This window comes from Hemicordylus capensis, chromosome 14, assembly GCF_027244095.1.
Source record: "Hemicordylus capensis ecotype Gifberg chromosome 14, rHemCap1.1.pri, whole genome shotgun sequence".
Taxonomy (NCBI): Eukaryota; Metazoa; Chordata; class Lepidosauria; order Squamata; family Cordylidae; genus Hemicordylus; species Hemicordylus capensis.
In genome coordinates, this window is record NC_069670.1 from 7,254,234 (window position 1) to 7,269,635 (window position 15,402).

Genomic DNA, 15,402 nt, shown 5'->3' on the forward strand with positions numbered 1-15,402 from the left:
TCTCCATCTTGCCACATCTTTTCTAGGCCAAATCTAGCACTGGAGGATCATTCTATCATGTTCTGTGCTGGTCATACCGTATTCCCACATTTTGGCAAGGACATTGATCTAACTGGAAGGGGTTCAGAGGAGGGTAACCAATATGAATGAAATAATGAAATGTTCCTTGAGAACCTTTTGTTTCCGTTTGGAGAGGATTTGGAGAGGGTTGGAGGTGAAGCAGAGCTACATCGGAGCCTCAGCTCTTCAGAGTCTTAGCCCAAAATCTGCCAGAGTTCAACCTTTAATCTATAAAATAATGACAGCGTGCATCTGAGCATGTGCAGAGTGGATATGTTTGCCCTGGAGAAGAGATTACGGAGAGAATGTGCATGGCATGCACGTCTATGCATGTCTTGTCTCAAGCGCCCATGCGCATAAACCCATGCACATGCGCATTCAAGAGCGCTGCAGTGCTTAGCTTGTGATTTTGAAGCTTACACAGTTTCCGAGGTATAGTGCTAATAGATGTCGGCCAATGTTTCCTTCTCTGTCTCCGGCCCAACCAGCATGCTTGGTTTTTGCTCTTCATTTCACTTCGAATCCTGTGTCCAGTTCCAGGACACGCATTTTATGAAGCATGTGGCCGAACTCAGGAGGTTTCAGAGTAGGGCAAGCAGGATGCGGAAGGGTCTGGAAACCAAGTCCAGTGGGGAATGGGTGAAGGGGCAGGGTCTGTTTCACCTGCAGAAGAGAAGACCAAGGGGAGAGATGAGAGTGGTCTTCAAACTCCGGAAGCAAGCGCTTCGGTCACCCAGCACGAGGAGCAGCTTCGAACTCGGTTGCTCCTGGTTGAAAGCAAGGCTGGAACCAAGAGGTTGAAATGACAAGAAAGCAGATTCAGGCTCGACCTTAGGCAAGAGGTCCTGACCATCAGAGCTGGGTTGGACGGTGGGGCAGTCTGCCTCATTCGGGGCTGGGCTTTCTTTCACTGGAGGTTTTCCAGCAGGGGCTTGCATAGATGATGGCCATCTGTCAGGCAGGATGGAGCGGAAATACCTCTGCCACGGGATGTGGTGAAGGCTACTAGCTTGGCTGGTTTAGAAAGGGGCTTGCACACATTCATGGAGGCCAGGTCTATCCATGGCTGCGATAAGCCACCTCTGAGGCCTCTGCATCCCAGTCTCAGGGGAGCAACAGCAAGAGAGAGGGCATGCCCTCACCTCTTGCCTGTGGGCTTCCCAGAGTCTGTAGCAGGATCCTGTACTAGATGGGTCTTCAGCCTGATCCAGCTGGGCTGTTCTTATGTTCTTATTCCTGCACCGACTAGGGAGTTGGACTAGAAGCCCTCTAAGGTCTCTTCCAGCTCTAGAACCAAGGAAGCCGCTTCAGGCTGCATTGGGGAGGCATTTCCTGACCTTTGACCCTCCAGTTGTTGGGCTATGACAACTCCCATCATCCTGAAATCACCCACCACTGCGCCTGAGGATGATGGGAGTTGTTTTTCTTCTTCTTCTTCTTCTTCTTCTTATTATTATTAATAATAAAATTTGTACACCGTCCCAAACTTTCATCTCTGGGCAGTTAACAAGAGCATAAAACATTAAGTTAAAACACATACAAAAACTTAAAACAATTTAACAATTTAAAAACTACCCACAAATTAAAACCTTAAAATTTTAAAGTACTGGAAAAGCCTGGGTGAAGAGGTGGGTTTTCAAATGCTTTTTAAAAATTGTTGCAGTCCAACCACTGCTGGGCTTGTGTGATATGGTCCCTCGCCAGGCCCTGAGATTGGCCATAAGTAATATCTTGGTGATCCCTGGCACTAGGGATGTTAAACTGCAATCAACGAGAGCCAGGGCCTTCTCAGTGGTGGCCCTGGCTCTCTGGAACGGTCTCCTGGATAATATCAGAACTCTCCATGATTTGTCAGCTTTCCGTAAGTCATGCAAGACGGAAAAGTTCTGTTGGGTGTTCGGTTGCTGAGATTGGTGTGGATGTTTTAAGTTAGAATGAGGTATTCTGGGCAAACATGGAGTTTCTTGGGTTTTCTAAACACATCAAGATAGCTGGTCGTAGAGTGATCTGGTAATCCATGGTTATTATGTCATGTGGAATGAGTATTGTTTGGGGTTGTGGTTATGACATTATTTATTTTATTTTATTTTATTTATTTATCAAATTTGTACACCGCCCCAAACTCTCATCTCTGGGTGGTTTACTATAACATAAAACCAATCAAAAACATATACAAAAACTTTAAAACAATTTAACAATGGTTAAGTAAGATGTATTTTATAGAATTGTGTTGCTGTGTATGTTGCTGCTTGTAAGCCGCTCTGAGTCCAATGGGAGTAGGGCAACATATAAATCTAACTAACTAACTAAAGTTGTGCAGCCCTCTGCAAAGCAGTAAAAGCAGAAGCGCATGAAAACAGTTGCAAAACACACACAGAACAACAGGAAGGGTGGTTGTGACCTCCCCAACATGGCGCTGTTGGGTAGGGCGGGCGCACTCTCCCTCACCAAAATGGCGCCAGCACAAAGAGAAGGCCTTTCTTCCCTCACCAAGATGGCGCCGCCGCACCCAGAACGCCTGACCTTAAAAAAACAAAATCCCTCCCCAATATGGCGCCCTCACAGACAGACAGCCTGCGCTCTCCTTCCCTCCCCAAGATGGCGGCGACCGGAAGCGGAGGCCTCCCCCCTCCTCCGCACTCCTCCTCGGCGGCGTCCCGGTCCGGCAAGCCGCTCGGCCGGGTGGGGCGTGTGTGTGTCGCTGGGAGGCCTCCGCCCCATCATCCAGGCAGGGCCGCGGAAGCGGAAAAGGTCCCTCGGCGCGCATGCGCGGGTCTCCATGGCGAGACAAGGGGGCGAGAGAGACGGAGGAGGGCGGCAGCCGAGTAAGTGCCCCCCCCCGAGAGAGGGGGAGGGGGAATAATTCATGGGGGAGGGAGTTCCTCGGTGTTTGCGGCCTACCTCGTGGGGGAGGACAGGGCGCCCTGCGGGTGCTGTGGACTAGGCCTTGCTCTCCTTCTCTCCTAGAACATTAATAGGCGGGGGGGGGGCTTTGGTTTCCTGGAGCCCCCCCTTTTATATCTGGTTATCCCCCCCACACACAAAGGGGAGCCCCCCCTTCCCCAAATCTCTGCTTCCTTCCTGGTCCCATCATGGCTACCCCCATTATCACTGCTTCCATTATTGTTGTTGTTGTTATTATGCGTCTCCTCCTTGCCCTTCCTCATTGCCTGGGTGGCTTCTGGGCTGCCCTGCAGGGGGTGTTGCTGCTGCTGCTTCTTTCAGACACGAGGGGCTCGGCCGCCCCCCACCTCCCGCGCGTGCTTGCAGAGGTGGTGGAGACCGGGGGTCCCCTGCCCGCGAGGAGCCTACAGTCAGCAGCTGCTCCCCCGCCCCCAACAACGCCACAACATGCTTGCAGCCTTCTGACTTGGCTTGCTCCAGGGGCTGCTCGGAGGCCTCTGTGGGTGGCTGCAGAGGGGCCCGTGGGGTCTCCTTGGGGGTCAGTGTGTGTGTAAGGAGCGTGGGCAGTGAAGGACCAGGGGGTAAGGGAGGGAGGTGGGCAGATGATGATGGTGATTATTATTATTTACATTTCTATCTCGCTCTTCCTCCCAGGAGCCCAGAGCGGTGTACTCCATATTTAAGTTTCTCCTCACAACAACCCTGTGAAGTAGGTTAGGCTGAGAGAGAAGGGACTGGCCCAGAGTCACCCAGCAAGTCTCATGAGGCTGAATGGGGATTGGAACTCGGGTCTGCCGGTCCTAGTCTGGCACTCTAACCACTACACCACGCTGCAGTTTGCAGGTTGTGGGAGGGGATGTTAGGTGGCAGGCTGGTAGCCCTTTCCTTGAAATGAGGACTGTGCATCTTGCCTGCTCCTAATATAAAGAGGAGGGAAGGGGAAAGGGTTACTTCTCTGCCCCAAGGAGCTTACACTTTTAAATGCCAGGGGGTGAGAGGAAAGGAGAACTGTTCGGTGACTCACTCGTTTTTTGCAGAAACTTACCAAATGTTCTTAAAAGAGCTGCTAATTTGTCACAGTTTGTAAAGGCTAATTTAATTTTTTTGCAAAGTGAAATTTAGTTAATTGGTATTTGTTTTTAGTGCTAGTATAAAATCTGTTGATCAGAGTACCTTTTGTTGTTTTTGTTCTAATGTTTCAGAAATAGATAACCACTAGTAGGTAAGGCCCGTCTTTGACCAGACGGTCATTTTGTGTGGCTTACACTTCTAGGATAGTTCAAGAAATTAAATAGATATATTAGATTTTTATTAATGTGCTTGCAAAAGGGAAGTGAAAGAACAGTTTGAAATTCATAGGATTTCAACTTGAAACATTATTCATTTTATTATGACCATATATGGTAAATTTGAATCCTGGAAAATTTGAATCTGAGAGAGATCTACTACTTTTCTTGGATATAATAGGCCCGTTCACATGTTATGTTCAGTTCTCGTACAGTGAATGTACAGTGTACAGTGGTACAGTCATTCACACATTATGTTGAACATCACTTTATTATTTTGGTTGCCTGGTGAAGAGCTTTCCGTTCACTCTGGTATTTAAAATTGATTTTTAAAATTTAATTTTTTTTTTAAAAGAAGTTTTACAATTGGTTTTGGTTTTGTGTGTGTTGTAATTTGATGCACGTCATGTGTTTATAGTGGATGTTTTAAAGTTATTTATATATTAATTATTATTTATTTTTACATTTTATATCCCGCTCTTCCTCCAAGGAGCCCAGAGCGGTGTACTACATACTTAAGTTTCTCCTCACAACAACAACCCTGTGAAGTAGGTTAGGCTGAGAGAGAGTGTCACCCAGCTAGTTTCATGGCTGAATGGGGATTTGAACTCGGGTCTCCCCGGTCCTAGTCTGGCACTATAGCCACTACACCACACTGGCTCCCTAATGTTGTGTTGTGAGCTGCTCTGAGAATGATTTGTTATGGGGCAGGTAACAATAAAGTTTATTAATAACAATAACAATGGAGGTACAGAAGCACACTCCCTATCTGTACCCTGCATTTGAAGGGCCTTTAACTAGGTTCACTTTTAAAATGAACGCAGGTACAATCATTCACACACATACATGTACAAGTAAATCATGTCTGAAGTATACAGCATATTGTCTGAATTGAACTTATGTCAATTTGAAATTATTGATCTGATTATAGAGCATTAAAAATCTGAGAACAATAACGGTTAAAATATTATGATTAATTCAGAAGTTCTACTTTAAAACAACCCCCCCCAAATTACTTAAATGTGTCCCCAAGCGTATTCCAGTGTAAAAAGTGGTGCATGCAGTAAATTTGAAATTTCAGTGGCAGGCTTTTGTATGTAAAATGTGATATTTATAGGTTATCTGGAAGTTTGACCTTATATTGTACAAACATACAAACAAATTCTTCAAAATATATACAGTAATAGATCATTTGGTTGGTAATTGACCAGATCCTTCTTAACTAGCAAAATGCCCAGTGCTGCTAAGAAGGTGCAAAAGCTAGCCACTGTTCCCAGATGTTGACTACAACTCCCATCATCCCCAGCTGCAGTGGCTTTTGCTTGGGGATGATGGGAGTTGTAGTCAACAACATCTGGGAATCCCTCTTAGAGGGAGCACTGTGTAACCTGCTTTAGCCCCATTTATAGGGGGCGTGCAGGGTTGAATCTTAGTTGTAAGATCTATCAGCTAAACGTATTGTAATTGGATTTTTTTGATCAACATTGTCACTTGTGAGCACAAGGCATAGCAGATTGTGGGAAGCAAGGCCAGTCACAGTCACATAGCTCTCAGCCCAACCTACCTCATAGGGTTGTTGTGAGGATAAACATAACCATGTATGTTTATATGGGCTCCTTGGAGGAAGAGCGGGATAGAAATGTTGTTGTTGATGATGATGATGATGATGATGAGAATTGATAATTAATAAAATCCTTTTGTTTGTGAAATGGTGTCCTCTTGGGCAAACTAAGTGAGCAGACTTATTGGGGGTCCCGTCGGTCAGATAACTTCCGCCAATCTGTGCTCTTCTTTCACAGGGTTTGGGCGAGGTGGCGTTGAAGAATCAGGGCTCCGGATCCAGGCTCTGGTCTTCTGATGCATAACGAAGTGAAGAAATGAAGGGGTGAGGGCGAGAGAAAGAGAGCAGCCCGGCTGGAGAGCCAAGCTGCCCCTTGAAACAAAACTTAGCTACCTGTTCCAGAATGGAAGACTCTGGGGGCCTCCTCAAATTGCGAGTTGGGTGATGAGTGTAACCAGCAAGGTGATGGTGAAGCCTAGTGGGTGGAATTTTGCTCGAGCAGCGGGGTCCCAGCCTTGGGCTGCCAGATGTGTTTAGACTAAACTCCCCCCATCCATGGACGATGGGAGTTGTAGTCGAACAACCCAAGATTGGGACTTCCTTGGACTAACTGGACGCTGTGGGTTTCTCTCCCTCTTGTTCTTCTCCCTGCAGACAGCAGAAAGCGACTGACACGGAAGAGGGAACCGTGCAAATCCAGGAAGGTGAGGTTCTCCCCCTGCTCCACAAACCACTCCCTTCCTTCCTGGAAGCCCTGGCTTCCTATCCCAGGAGGGTCCCCCCGCCTCGCCCCCCCGGAGAAGCAACAAATGGATTTGTCCCCAGAGGGGAAGCCCCTTCCTCGTCTGTCCTTCCGGGGGGCTGTTTTGCGGGGACGGGAGGCAGGGGAAAGACCCCCTAAACGAGCAGCGCTGTCTCTCTCCCCCCGGCCCCCGGCTGGCATCACCCCCCTCTCCCCCGAAGGTGCAGTAGCGACAGGTGAGGACCCCACCAGCGTGGCCATTGCCAGCATCCAGTCGGCTGCCACCTTTCCCGACCCCAACATCAAGTACGTCTTCCGGACAGAGAATGGGGGCGCTCAGGTAAGACCGGCCTGCTGGTGCTCGGGGTTCCTTCGCTTGGTGGTGGGGTGAAGGCGATCGCGGCACGTGGGAGGGTGTGGCCGGTTCCCGGAGACCAAAGGACCCACACCTGAGCCCTCCCTGACTCTGGCGGGGAGAGGCCCTTCTCAGCTGCTGGGCTCTGTCCTGCTCCTGCGTGGACCGCGTCGGTGATTTCCCGGAGTGAAAGCGGCAAAGGGCCTCCCGCCGAGCCCCCAAGGGCTTCGTTTTCCTTTAAAAGCAGGAGTCCTCAAGCTCGGCTTTCCAGATGCTCATAGACAACAGCCTTGGGGGGATGATGGGAGTTGTAGTCGATCAACAGCTGGGCACCGAAGCTTGAGGATCCCTGCTTTTATGTGTTTCCTTGCCCTTCTTCCGATAGATTCAGGGTGGCCCTTTCCCTTCTACAAATGTGTGCCTTGCATAGCTTGGTTTTAGTATTGGTCTGTCTTCAATGCCCCCTTCGCCCCCGGTGTGTGCTCACAACAGCCCAGTGAGGTAGGCTGAGCCGAGAGAGATGGAGAATGACTGAAGGAGTGGCCTGGGGGTACCCAGAAAATTTCCTAACTGAGCCAGGGATGCAAAATAGCCACCTCGAATACTACTAATATGTATATCCTGCTTTCCAGCAAAAGTTTCCAAAGCGGTTTAGAGAGAGTTAAACAAAATAGCTTCCTGTCTCCAAAGGATTCACAATCGAACAAGAAACCTAAGGTAGACACGGGCAGCCGCCACCGGAGGGGTGCTGTGCTGGGGACGGAGAGGGCCAGTTGCTCTCCCCCTGCTCAGTGTGAGAGAATTGCCACTCCTGAAAGGGGCCTCTTGGTTCCGTTGGCACCTCCCTAGTCGACATGCCGGAGTCCCAACAGCACCAGCATGCTGTCTCCCTGGAAGGGAGCTCCCACCGGGTCTCTTCTTTTTCAGTTGATGTACAGGGTAATTCAGGTAGCCGAGGGACAGCTGGACGGGCAGACGGAGGGCACGGGGGCCATCAGTGGCTATCCCGCAACACAGTCCATGACGCAGGTAAGTGACGGCCAGAGCGTGAGAAGCCGCCTGAGCCAGACCCTTAGCCCCCCTAGTGCAGTGTTGTTTACTCTGACTGGCAGCAGCGCTTCCAGGTTCCAGGCAGGAGGCGTTTCCAGCCTTACCTGGAGATGTTGCCAGGGGCTGAGGCTGGGTGGTCTTGCATGCCGTGTGCTTGAGCGATGAACAGGAGATGGAGGGCCGAGAAGCCAGGTGGAGGGGTTTCTTCCTCTTCCTTCTAGTGCACGGGTGGCGAACTACAACTCCCATCGTCCCCAGCCACTGTTGTGGATGATGGGAGTGGGAGTTGAGCACCACGTGGAGTGCCTCAGGTTAGAGTGTTGGGTGGGTCGCCCCATGAAATGGTCCAGCAGGATTTTCAGGACAGGCAAGGAAGCCGCCTCTTCTTCTCCTCAGATTTTTATCTGCATTGTACATCTGGTGGCTTTTTATCTTTTTCACGTGTCATTTTTAATTTGGTTTTAACTGAGACTTGCTTTTAGTTTTTCTATTTTATTAGGGTTTTTTTTTACGTTTTTTAAAAATATTAGTTTTCTAAAGCATACAGAGAGATCCAGCTAAGCTCCAGCCATCGATTATATAGATCCACTGAAAAGCTTGAAATAATTAAATTTAAAGCCAACCAAAACGTATAACCCCCGAAGACCTCACAGCAGTACTTTCACGTTTCATATGAGGGGAAACCACAAGTAGGGATGTAGTACACCATCCCTTATTTCTTAATGAAGCAAGAGTCGCAACTGATTGTCTCTTGCTCTGATATCATCGGTTTGGCCATCAAAGCTATCTCCCATATCCTAAAAAAAACCAATCGGACAGAGGACGGTTTATATTCTTTTCCCAATATGCTGCTATGGAGACCTTCGCTTTGTATTTACCATATTTTATGGACTATAAGACTCACTTTTTTCCTCAAAAAATATCCGCCAAAATTCAGGAGCGTCTTATATGTTTTAACAGTTTGATATGTTAAAACTCTGAAAAACTGGACTAAAATTAAGGTGCGTCTTATAGTCCGTAGCGTCTTATAGTCCGTAAAATACGGGTATTTATTTACTTATTTATCAGATTTGTACACTGCCCCACACTTTGCTCTCTGGGCGTATTAGTTGTATCTGGCGCCTGTCCCAGCATCTAGCCAGTGGGTGTAATGGAGGGTGCCTTCCTTACTTCACCGCCTCTCCGCTTTCCTCCCAGGCTGTCATCCAGGGGGCGTTCACCAGCGAAGATGCCGTGGAGACGGAAGCCACGGCCACGGAGACCCACTACACCTATTACCCTGCCACCGCCGTGGCCGACACCAGCACGTCCACTGGGGCGGGGACCACGGCGACGGCCGTGGTGACGACCCAGAACTCAGAGGCCCTGCTGGGGCAAAGCACTCCGACCGGCACAGGTCAGTTGGGCCGGTTCGTATCGGCCGTTATTGTCCAGGAGGCGTCCTCTGGCCTGGGGTTTCCTGGATTTGGGGTGTGTGTGTCATTTTTCTGGGTGTCCACTATGCTGGACAAAACTTGGTGCCAGGACAGAGCAGCATTTATCACGGGCGGGGGGATATGAAAATGAATTCAATAGATGTCACGGAGCTGGAAATCACAGAGCTTGGAAGCAGTGTTCACTGTAACAGGGATTCCCAGAATTGTTGACTACATCACCCATCATCCGCAGCTGCGATGGCCTTTGGCTGGTGAGAGCCAGTGTGGTATCGTGGTTAAAGTGTTGGACGGGACATAACCATGGACATAACCATGAGCACTGCTCTAGGCTCCTTGGAGGAAGAGCGGGATATAAAGAAACATCTGGGAATCCCCGTCACCTGGAACTCTGGCTGGGGAGTTCAGCCTCGCGTTTCCAGGGGTCGCTCTATGAGCAGGCTGAAATTGGGCATCATGCTTGGAACTCAGAGTTCTGTTTCTTACAGTTTGGGGGAAATTGAGATCACCCTCCCGAATTTGATGTGGCTGTCAGTTCAGCCTCCCCAAGCCCCCACCCGCCAACTCCAGAGACTGCCGCACTTTGGTTGCTCAGTCACTTAATGAGGACTTCTTAGACTTGGAGGTCAACATCCTTTGATCGTGTTGAACTTAGAACTCTCATCATCCCCAGCCACAAGGTTTGATGGCCGTTGTAGTCCAGTGACATCTTGGAACCAGAGTTTCCTGTCAGAGGTATTCCTAGATGTTGGCTACAACTCCCATTATCCCCAGTGTTAGTGGCCTTTGGCTGGGGATGATGGGAGTTGGAATCGATGAAATCGGAGAGTCCATGTTACAGACCCTGCTGGGGGTCCAGATTTGACACCCTGTGGCTTGATTGGCGGGTCCTTCTCTGCAACCCTCTTCTTTCTCGTTCTGAATCCACCAGGGCAATTTTTTGTCATGATGTCGCCGCAGGAGGTTCTGCAGAGCGGGACGCAGAGGTCCATTGCGCCCAGGACTCACCCCTACTCTCCGTGAGTGCCTTTCTGCCCCATGGTGGCTCTGTCTCGGCTCCCACTTTTCCTCTTGGCTTTCTGAGCACAGAGCCAGCACCAGGATAGTCTAGTTCCCACAGTTTAGTTTGGAAAAGAAGCGGCAACAGGGAGATGAGATTCAGGTGTATGGGGCAGAGAGAGTGGACCGAGAGAAACGTTTCCCCCTCCCTCACAACACTAGAACCAGGGGCCACCCCACGAAACTGATAAGGAGATTTAGGACCGACAAAAGGAAGGACTTTTTAACACCGCACATAATTTATCTATGGAATTCTCTGCCATGGGATGTGGTGATGGCCACCAGCCTGGATGGTGTTAATTAAAAGGGGCTCTTAGCCCTATCTTGGAGATGCTGCCAGGGAGGGAACTTGGGACCCTCCTGCATGCAAGCAGGCAGGTGCTCTTCCCAGAGCGGCCCCATCCCCTCAAGGGAAGACCTTCCCGTGCTCACATGTGTAGCCTCCCATCCAGTGGCAAACCAAGGCAGACCCTGCTTAGCAAAGGATAATTCATGCCTGTTACCAGCAGACCAGCTCTCCTCCTTCTCCACTTGATTAAGGGTGGCCCTTGGTTTCCATGCAAGACCCTCCCCCAGCAGCTTCCCCCCCCAGCAGCTTTCCCCCCCTCTTGTTGCTTGAGATCCTTGCATAACACTCTCAGAGTGTGTGTGCTGAGCGGGGTCTGTTTTCATGCCCTTCAGGAAGTCTGAGGCTCCGCGGACCACTCGGGACGAGAAGCGGCGAGCGCAACACAACGAAGGTGAGGTCAGCCGGTGTCCTGCCAGCCAGCAGCCTCCATCCTGGCGCCGAGCGGCCTGAAGCTGGGCTCTGGGAGTGACCCCGGGTTGGCTGTGATCCATGTTCTTGCAACGGGGATCCCCAGACGTTGCTGACCACAACCCGCACCCTCCCCGGCCGAAAGCCAGCGTAGAGAGACATGGCGGCTGTGGTTGGGGTCGCTGTAGCCCTCAGGAGCAGGAGTGGGGCGGGGGCTTACTCATGGAGAGGGGGGGCGGTGGGCGGGTCACAAGGCTCCTCGGGAGGAAGAGCTCTGCTCACGGCCTCCCCTGCCGCCTTCCAGTGGAGCGCCGGCGCCGGGACAAGATCAACAACTGGATCGTGCAGCTGTCCAAGATCATCCCGGACTGCTCGATGGAGAACACCAAATCTGGACAGGTGAGGCGCTCTGTGTTGGGGTGGCAGGGGCGCTCTCTCCCTACGCAGGGACGTGCCCACCCCAGCGTCTTGCCAGAACTGAGAAATGCAGCCCTTCCTTGGTTCAAGTTTCTGGTCTTGACCTTTAAAGCGCTGCATGGCTTGGGGCCAGGGTACCTGTCGGGCCGCATTCGCCCATACAGCCTGGCCAGGGCCCTCTGCTCATCATCTCAGGCCCTGCTCGTAGTCCAGCCACTAACAGAGATCCTGTTGTCAGGACTAGAGACGGGGCCTTTTCGGTGCTGGCCCCTCGGCTTTGGAACACACTCCCTGAAGAGCTTCGCCATGCTTCCTCTCTCATTGTTGTTACAAAAACAACTAAAAGCACGCCTTTTTAAAGAGGCTTTTAAATGTCTCACTGGTGGCTTATATAGGTACTCTAGTTTCTTTAATTCTCAGTCTTTAGCTTTTTAAATGACTTTTAATTTGAAACTTAAAAAATTGTAATTCTGGTGGTGGTTTTAGCTTAGATTTTTTAACTTGTTTAACTTAATTTGGTTAAACTTTATTTAGGCTTATTTCACACTGTATCTGCTTTATAAACGCTGTGAGCTGCCCTGAGAAGTTTACTGGAGGGGTGGGGTATAAATATTTTAAATAAAGCAACAAATTGCACTCTGTGCCTCAAGGAAACTATTACTATTACTACTAATGGAGATATATGTGCCGCTTTTCAACCCAAGTTCTCAAAGTGGTTTACGTAGGGCAACGAGAGGGCTCACAATCTTATGTAGGGCAGGGCCCCGCCCCCAGCTTCCCCAGAAGAGGTTGGACTCCCATCATCCCCAGTCACTGTGGATGATGGGAGTTGTAGTCCAACCACCTCTGGCAACCCGAGCTGGGGGACTTCCTATGTCCAGCCTCTCCTTCCCCTGCAGAGCAAAGGAGGGATCCTGTCCAAAGCCTGCGACTACATCCAGGAGCTGAGGCAGAGCAACCTCCGTCTCTCGGAAGAGCTTCAAGGCCTTGACCAGCTGCAGATGGACAACGAGGTCTTGCGGCAGCAGGTGAGGCTGGAAGCGATCTCCCCCTCCTCCAACACACACACACACACACACACACACACACACACCCCAGTGGGAAGTGGGAGGAGCCATGAGCCTTCTGGCTAGTGGTCCCTGTCACAGAGATTGCCCAATGTGGTTGACTACAACTCCCAGAATCCCCAGCCAAAAGCCATTGCAGCCGGGATTGCTGGGAATTGTAGTCAGCAAAGTCTGGGAATCCCGATCACAGGCAACACTGCCTCCGGTTGGGGGGACAGCAGCCCCCCCCCCCCCTCGCTTCAGCCTCCGCCCCCAGAGACTCTTCTGGGCCCAGGGCCTGTACGGTGCTCTCGTTGGGAAATCCTGCTACGACGATGACGGCTAGGAACCTAGGAAGCTGCCATATACTGAGTCAGACCCTTGGTCTATCTCGCTCAGGATTGTCTTCACAGACTGGCAGCGGCTTCTCCCAGGCTGCAGGCAGGAGTCTCTCTCAGCCCTCTCTTGGAGATGCTGCCAGGGAGGGAACTTGGAACCTAGATGCTCTTCCCAGAGCAGCCCCATAATTCCCTCAGGGGAAGATCTGGCAGGGCTCACACTTCTAGTCTCCCTTTCATATGCAACCAGGGTGGACCCTGCTCAGCTAAGGGGACCAGTCATGCTTGCGACCACAAGACCAGCTCTCCTCTCTAGACAGCTTTTCAACCAGAGTTCCCAAAACGGTTCCTGAAAGCGGCCTGACAGGGATCTCTCATGGCTAGAGACTGTGCTGGAAGACAGGACCCTTTCTTAAAAAGGCCCCCTTGCCTTCCCCTGCCTCTGTGGGCCCGGCCTGGTGGTTCCAGCCCATCTGCTGTGGACAGATGTGGCGCTCTGGCTGCCTGTTGCAGGGGTGGTGGTTTCACAGGGCAAATGGCAGGATGGTCTGGGGTGGGCCGGGCAGGGCAGAAGGCTGATCTTGTGGCCGTGGGGAGGAATCGTCCCCTTGGCTAAGCAGGCACTCCCCTGGTTGGCCTTTGGATGGGGGCTCCGCGTGAGCCCTGCAAGGTATCCCCCTCGGGGCAGGAGTTCTCCCTCTTGGGAGAGGTTGGCCCAGCTCTCCCATCACCTCCTCGTTGGCCCCTGGTTGCTGGGGATAATGGGAATGGTAGTCCAAGAGCAGCTGGTGTCCCAAGCGGGAGAACCCCTCCTTGAGGGGATGGAGCCATTGTTCAGAGGCAGAACACTTGCAACGCATGCAGGAGGTCCCTGGTTCGATCCCTGGCAGCATCTCCAAGCAGGGCTGGGAAAGACTCCTGCCTGCCCCCTCGGAGAAGCTGCTGCCAGTCGGTGTAGTACCATTCTGGGAGAAGGCAGCTTCCTAGGTTCCTCCTTCCAAAGGGCCGTTGGGAGGCATGGGATTTGGTTGCTGGCCCTCTGGAAATCCAAGGCATCCTCTGGCCCTTTGAAAGGAACTGGGGCTTTTCAGTGGGCGTCCCATTCGTTTTAGCACATTCCCTCAAGCCCCTGCCTGCTTGCATGCAGAGGGTGCCAAGTTCCCTCCCTGGCAGCATCTCCAAGCCAGGGCTGAGAGAGAGACTCCTGCCTGCAACCCCAGAGAAGCCGCTGCCAGTCTGGGTAGACAGTCCACAGCGAGGTGGACTTGTGCGCCTGGTTCGGGAGAAGGCTGCTTTCTAGATGAGAGGGAGAGGGTTGCAAGAGGTGGGGGCGTTCTCTCCTTGAGCTCACCTGTGCCCTCTCCCTCCCCAGGTGGAAGATCTGAAGAACAAGAACCTGATCCTGCGAGCACAGCTGCGTCAGCACGGCGTGGAGGTCATCATCAAGGACGCCCACTGATCCTCCGGGGCCAGGGAGGACCCTGCCCAGGTGGCCACGCTCTTCAGCACAGCGGAACAGTGCGGTCTGTTGCCGGCCGGGTGCCTCCCAGCCGGGCTCCCTCTTTTTGGCATACAGGACCCAGAGCACAGCGCCCTGGGGCTGGGGCGGGGCAGGGGCTCGGGCTCTGTCGGCACCCCCTCCCCTTGTCCTTGCCCCTCTGAGCCGGGCGCTGCCTCTCGCCAGCGTCCACTCGGTCTGCATCGCCCAGACCGACTTGCCCGGGTGGTGTCCTCCCTCCTTCCCTCCCTCCCTCCCGTCACTGCAGTTGCTTGGCCTGTGCGCACGAGAGACCCAACCTGCCAAGTACGTGCATGCATGCATTTTCTCACGTAGACGAGCTGCACGTCCCCTCCCAGACCCCTTCGCAGTGCCCACATCTGTTAAGCAGAAGAGCTGAAGCTGGTCCAGCCCCTGCTGGGTGACTCCGCTCTGCCTGTTGCCCCCTGGCTCCTTTGGCCCTGACCCCTGGCTCCTTTGGCCCTGACCCCTGGCTCCCTTCCACCGCAGAGAGCTGCCGCCTGGCTCTGCTTCCGCCCTCCCGGCCGCAGGACGGGGACCCCGAAGCCTGGCCCTGACTGGGCTGGGGGCGAGGATGGCACCGCCTCTCTTGACTCTGCTCCCCAGAAGACAGCGGACTTTTGCTCTCGAGCTGTGGAGGCAGAGCGGCCGGCAGGTGCCAGTGGCCTGGGATTCGGTGGGGCTTCTGGGCGGGGTGGTGGTTTTTCTTCTCTTTCTCTCTTTTTTAAAATAAATAAGTCTCTGAATTAAAGCCACCACATGGGGAGATGTAATTGGAAAGCTGTCTTGTGGGTCTTGCGGTTCTCTCGTGTGTGTTGGTGTGTGGCCTCCCATTCTGCTGATACGAGTTCTGTCTCTTGGGATAGTCGGGGGTT

The 15,402-nt window shown here is 52.0% G+C and overlaps 1 protein-coding gene across 5 annotated transcripts; it reads left to right on the top strand.

Moving 5' to 3' along the window:
* Window positions 1–2,681: 2,681 nt before the first annotated feature.
* USF1 (upstream transcription factor 1) lies at window positions 2,682–15,282 on the top strand. 5 transcript variants are annotated; one of them, XM_053278829.1, is made up of 11 exons: window positions 2,682–2,885; window positions 6,050–6,135; window positions 6,466–6,515; window positions 6,781–6,893; window positions 7,836–7,937; window positions 9,156–9,354; window positions 10,323–10,410; window positions 11,132–11,190; window positions 11,512–11,606; window positions 12,506–12,652; window positions 14,381–15,282. In XM_053278829.1, exons 2-11 carry the CDS (start codon window positions 6,128–6,130, stop codon window positions 14,465–14,467), a joined length of 948 nt encoding a protein of 315 aa, XP_053134804.1. In that variant the 5' UTR covers window positions 2,682–2,885; window positions 6,050–6,127; the 3' UTR covers window positions 14,468–15,282. The 5 variants fall into 5 exon arrangements, with proteins under 5 accessions (XP_053134804.1, XP_053134803.1, XP_053134805.1 ...); XM_053278828.1 differs by having other exon boundaries at window positions 2,683–2,885; window positions 6,775–6,893; XM_053278830.1 differs by having other exon boundaries at window positions 2,685–2,885; window positions 6,775–6,893; window positions 12,524–12,652.
* Window positions 15,283–15,402: the final 120 nt, after the last annotated feature.

Bases quoted from the DNA above. Each gene is read 5' to 3' on its own strand.
- USF1 (XM_053278828.1), top strand. The intron at 6,894-7,835 runs GTAAGACCGGCC...CTTCTTTTTCAG, and splicing joins CAGAGAATGGGGGCGCTCAG to TTGATGTACAGGGTAATTCA. The intron at 7,938-9,155 runs GTAAGTGACGGC...CTTTCCTCCCAG, and splicing joins CAACACAGTCCATGACGCAG to GCTGTCATCCAGGGGGCGTT.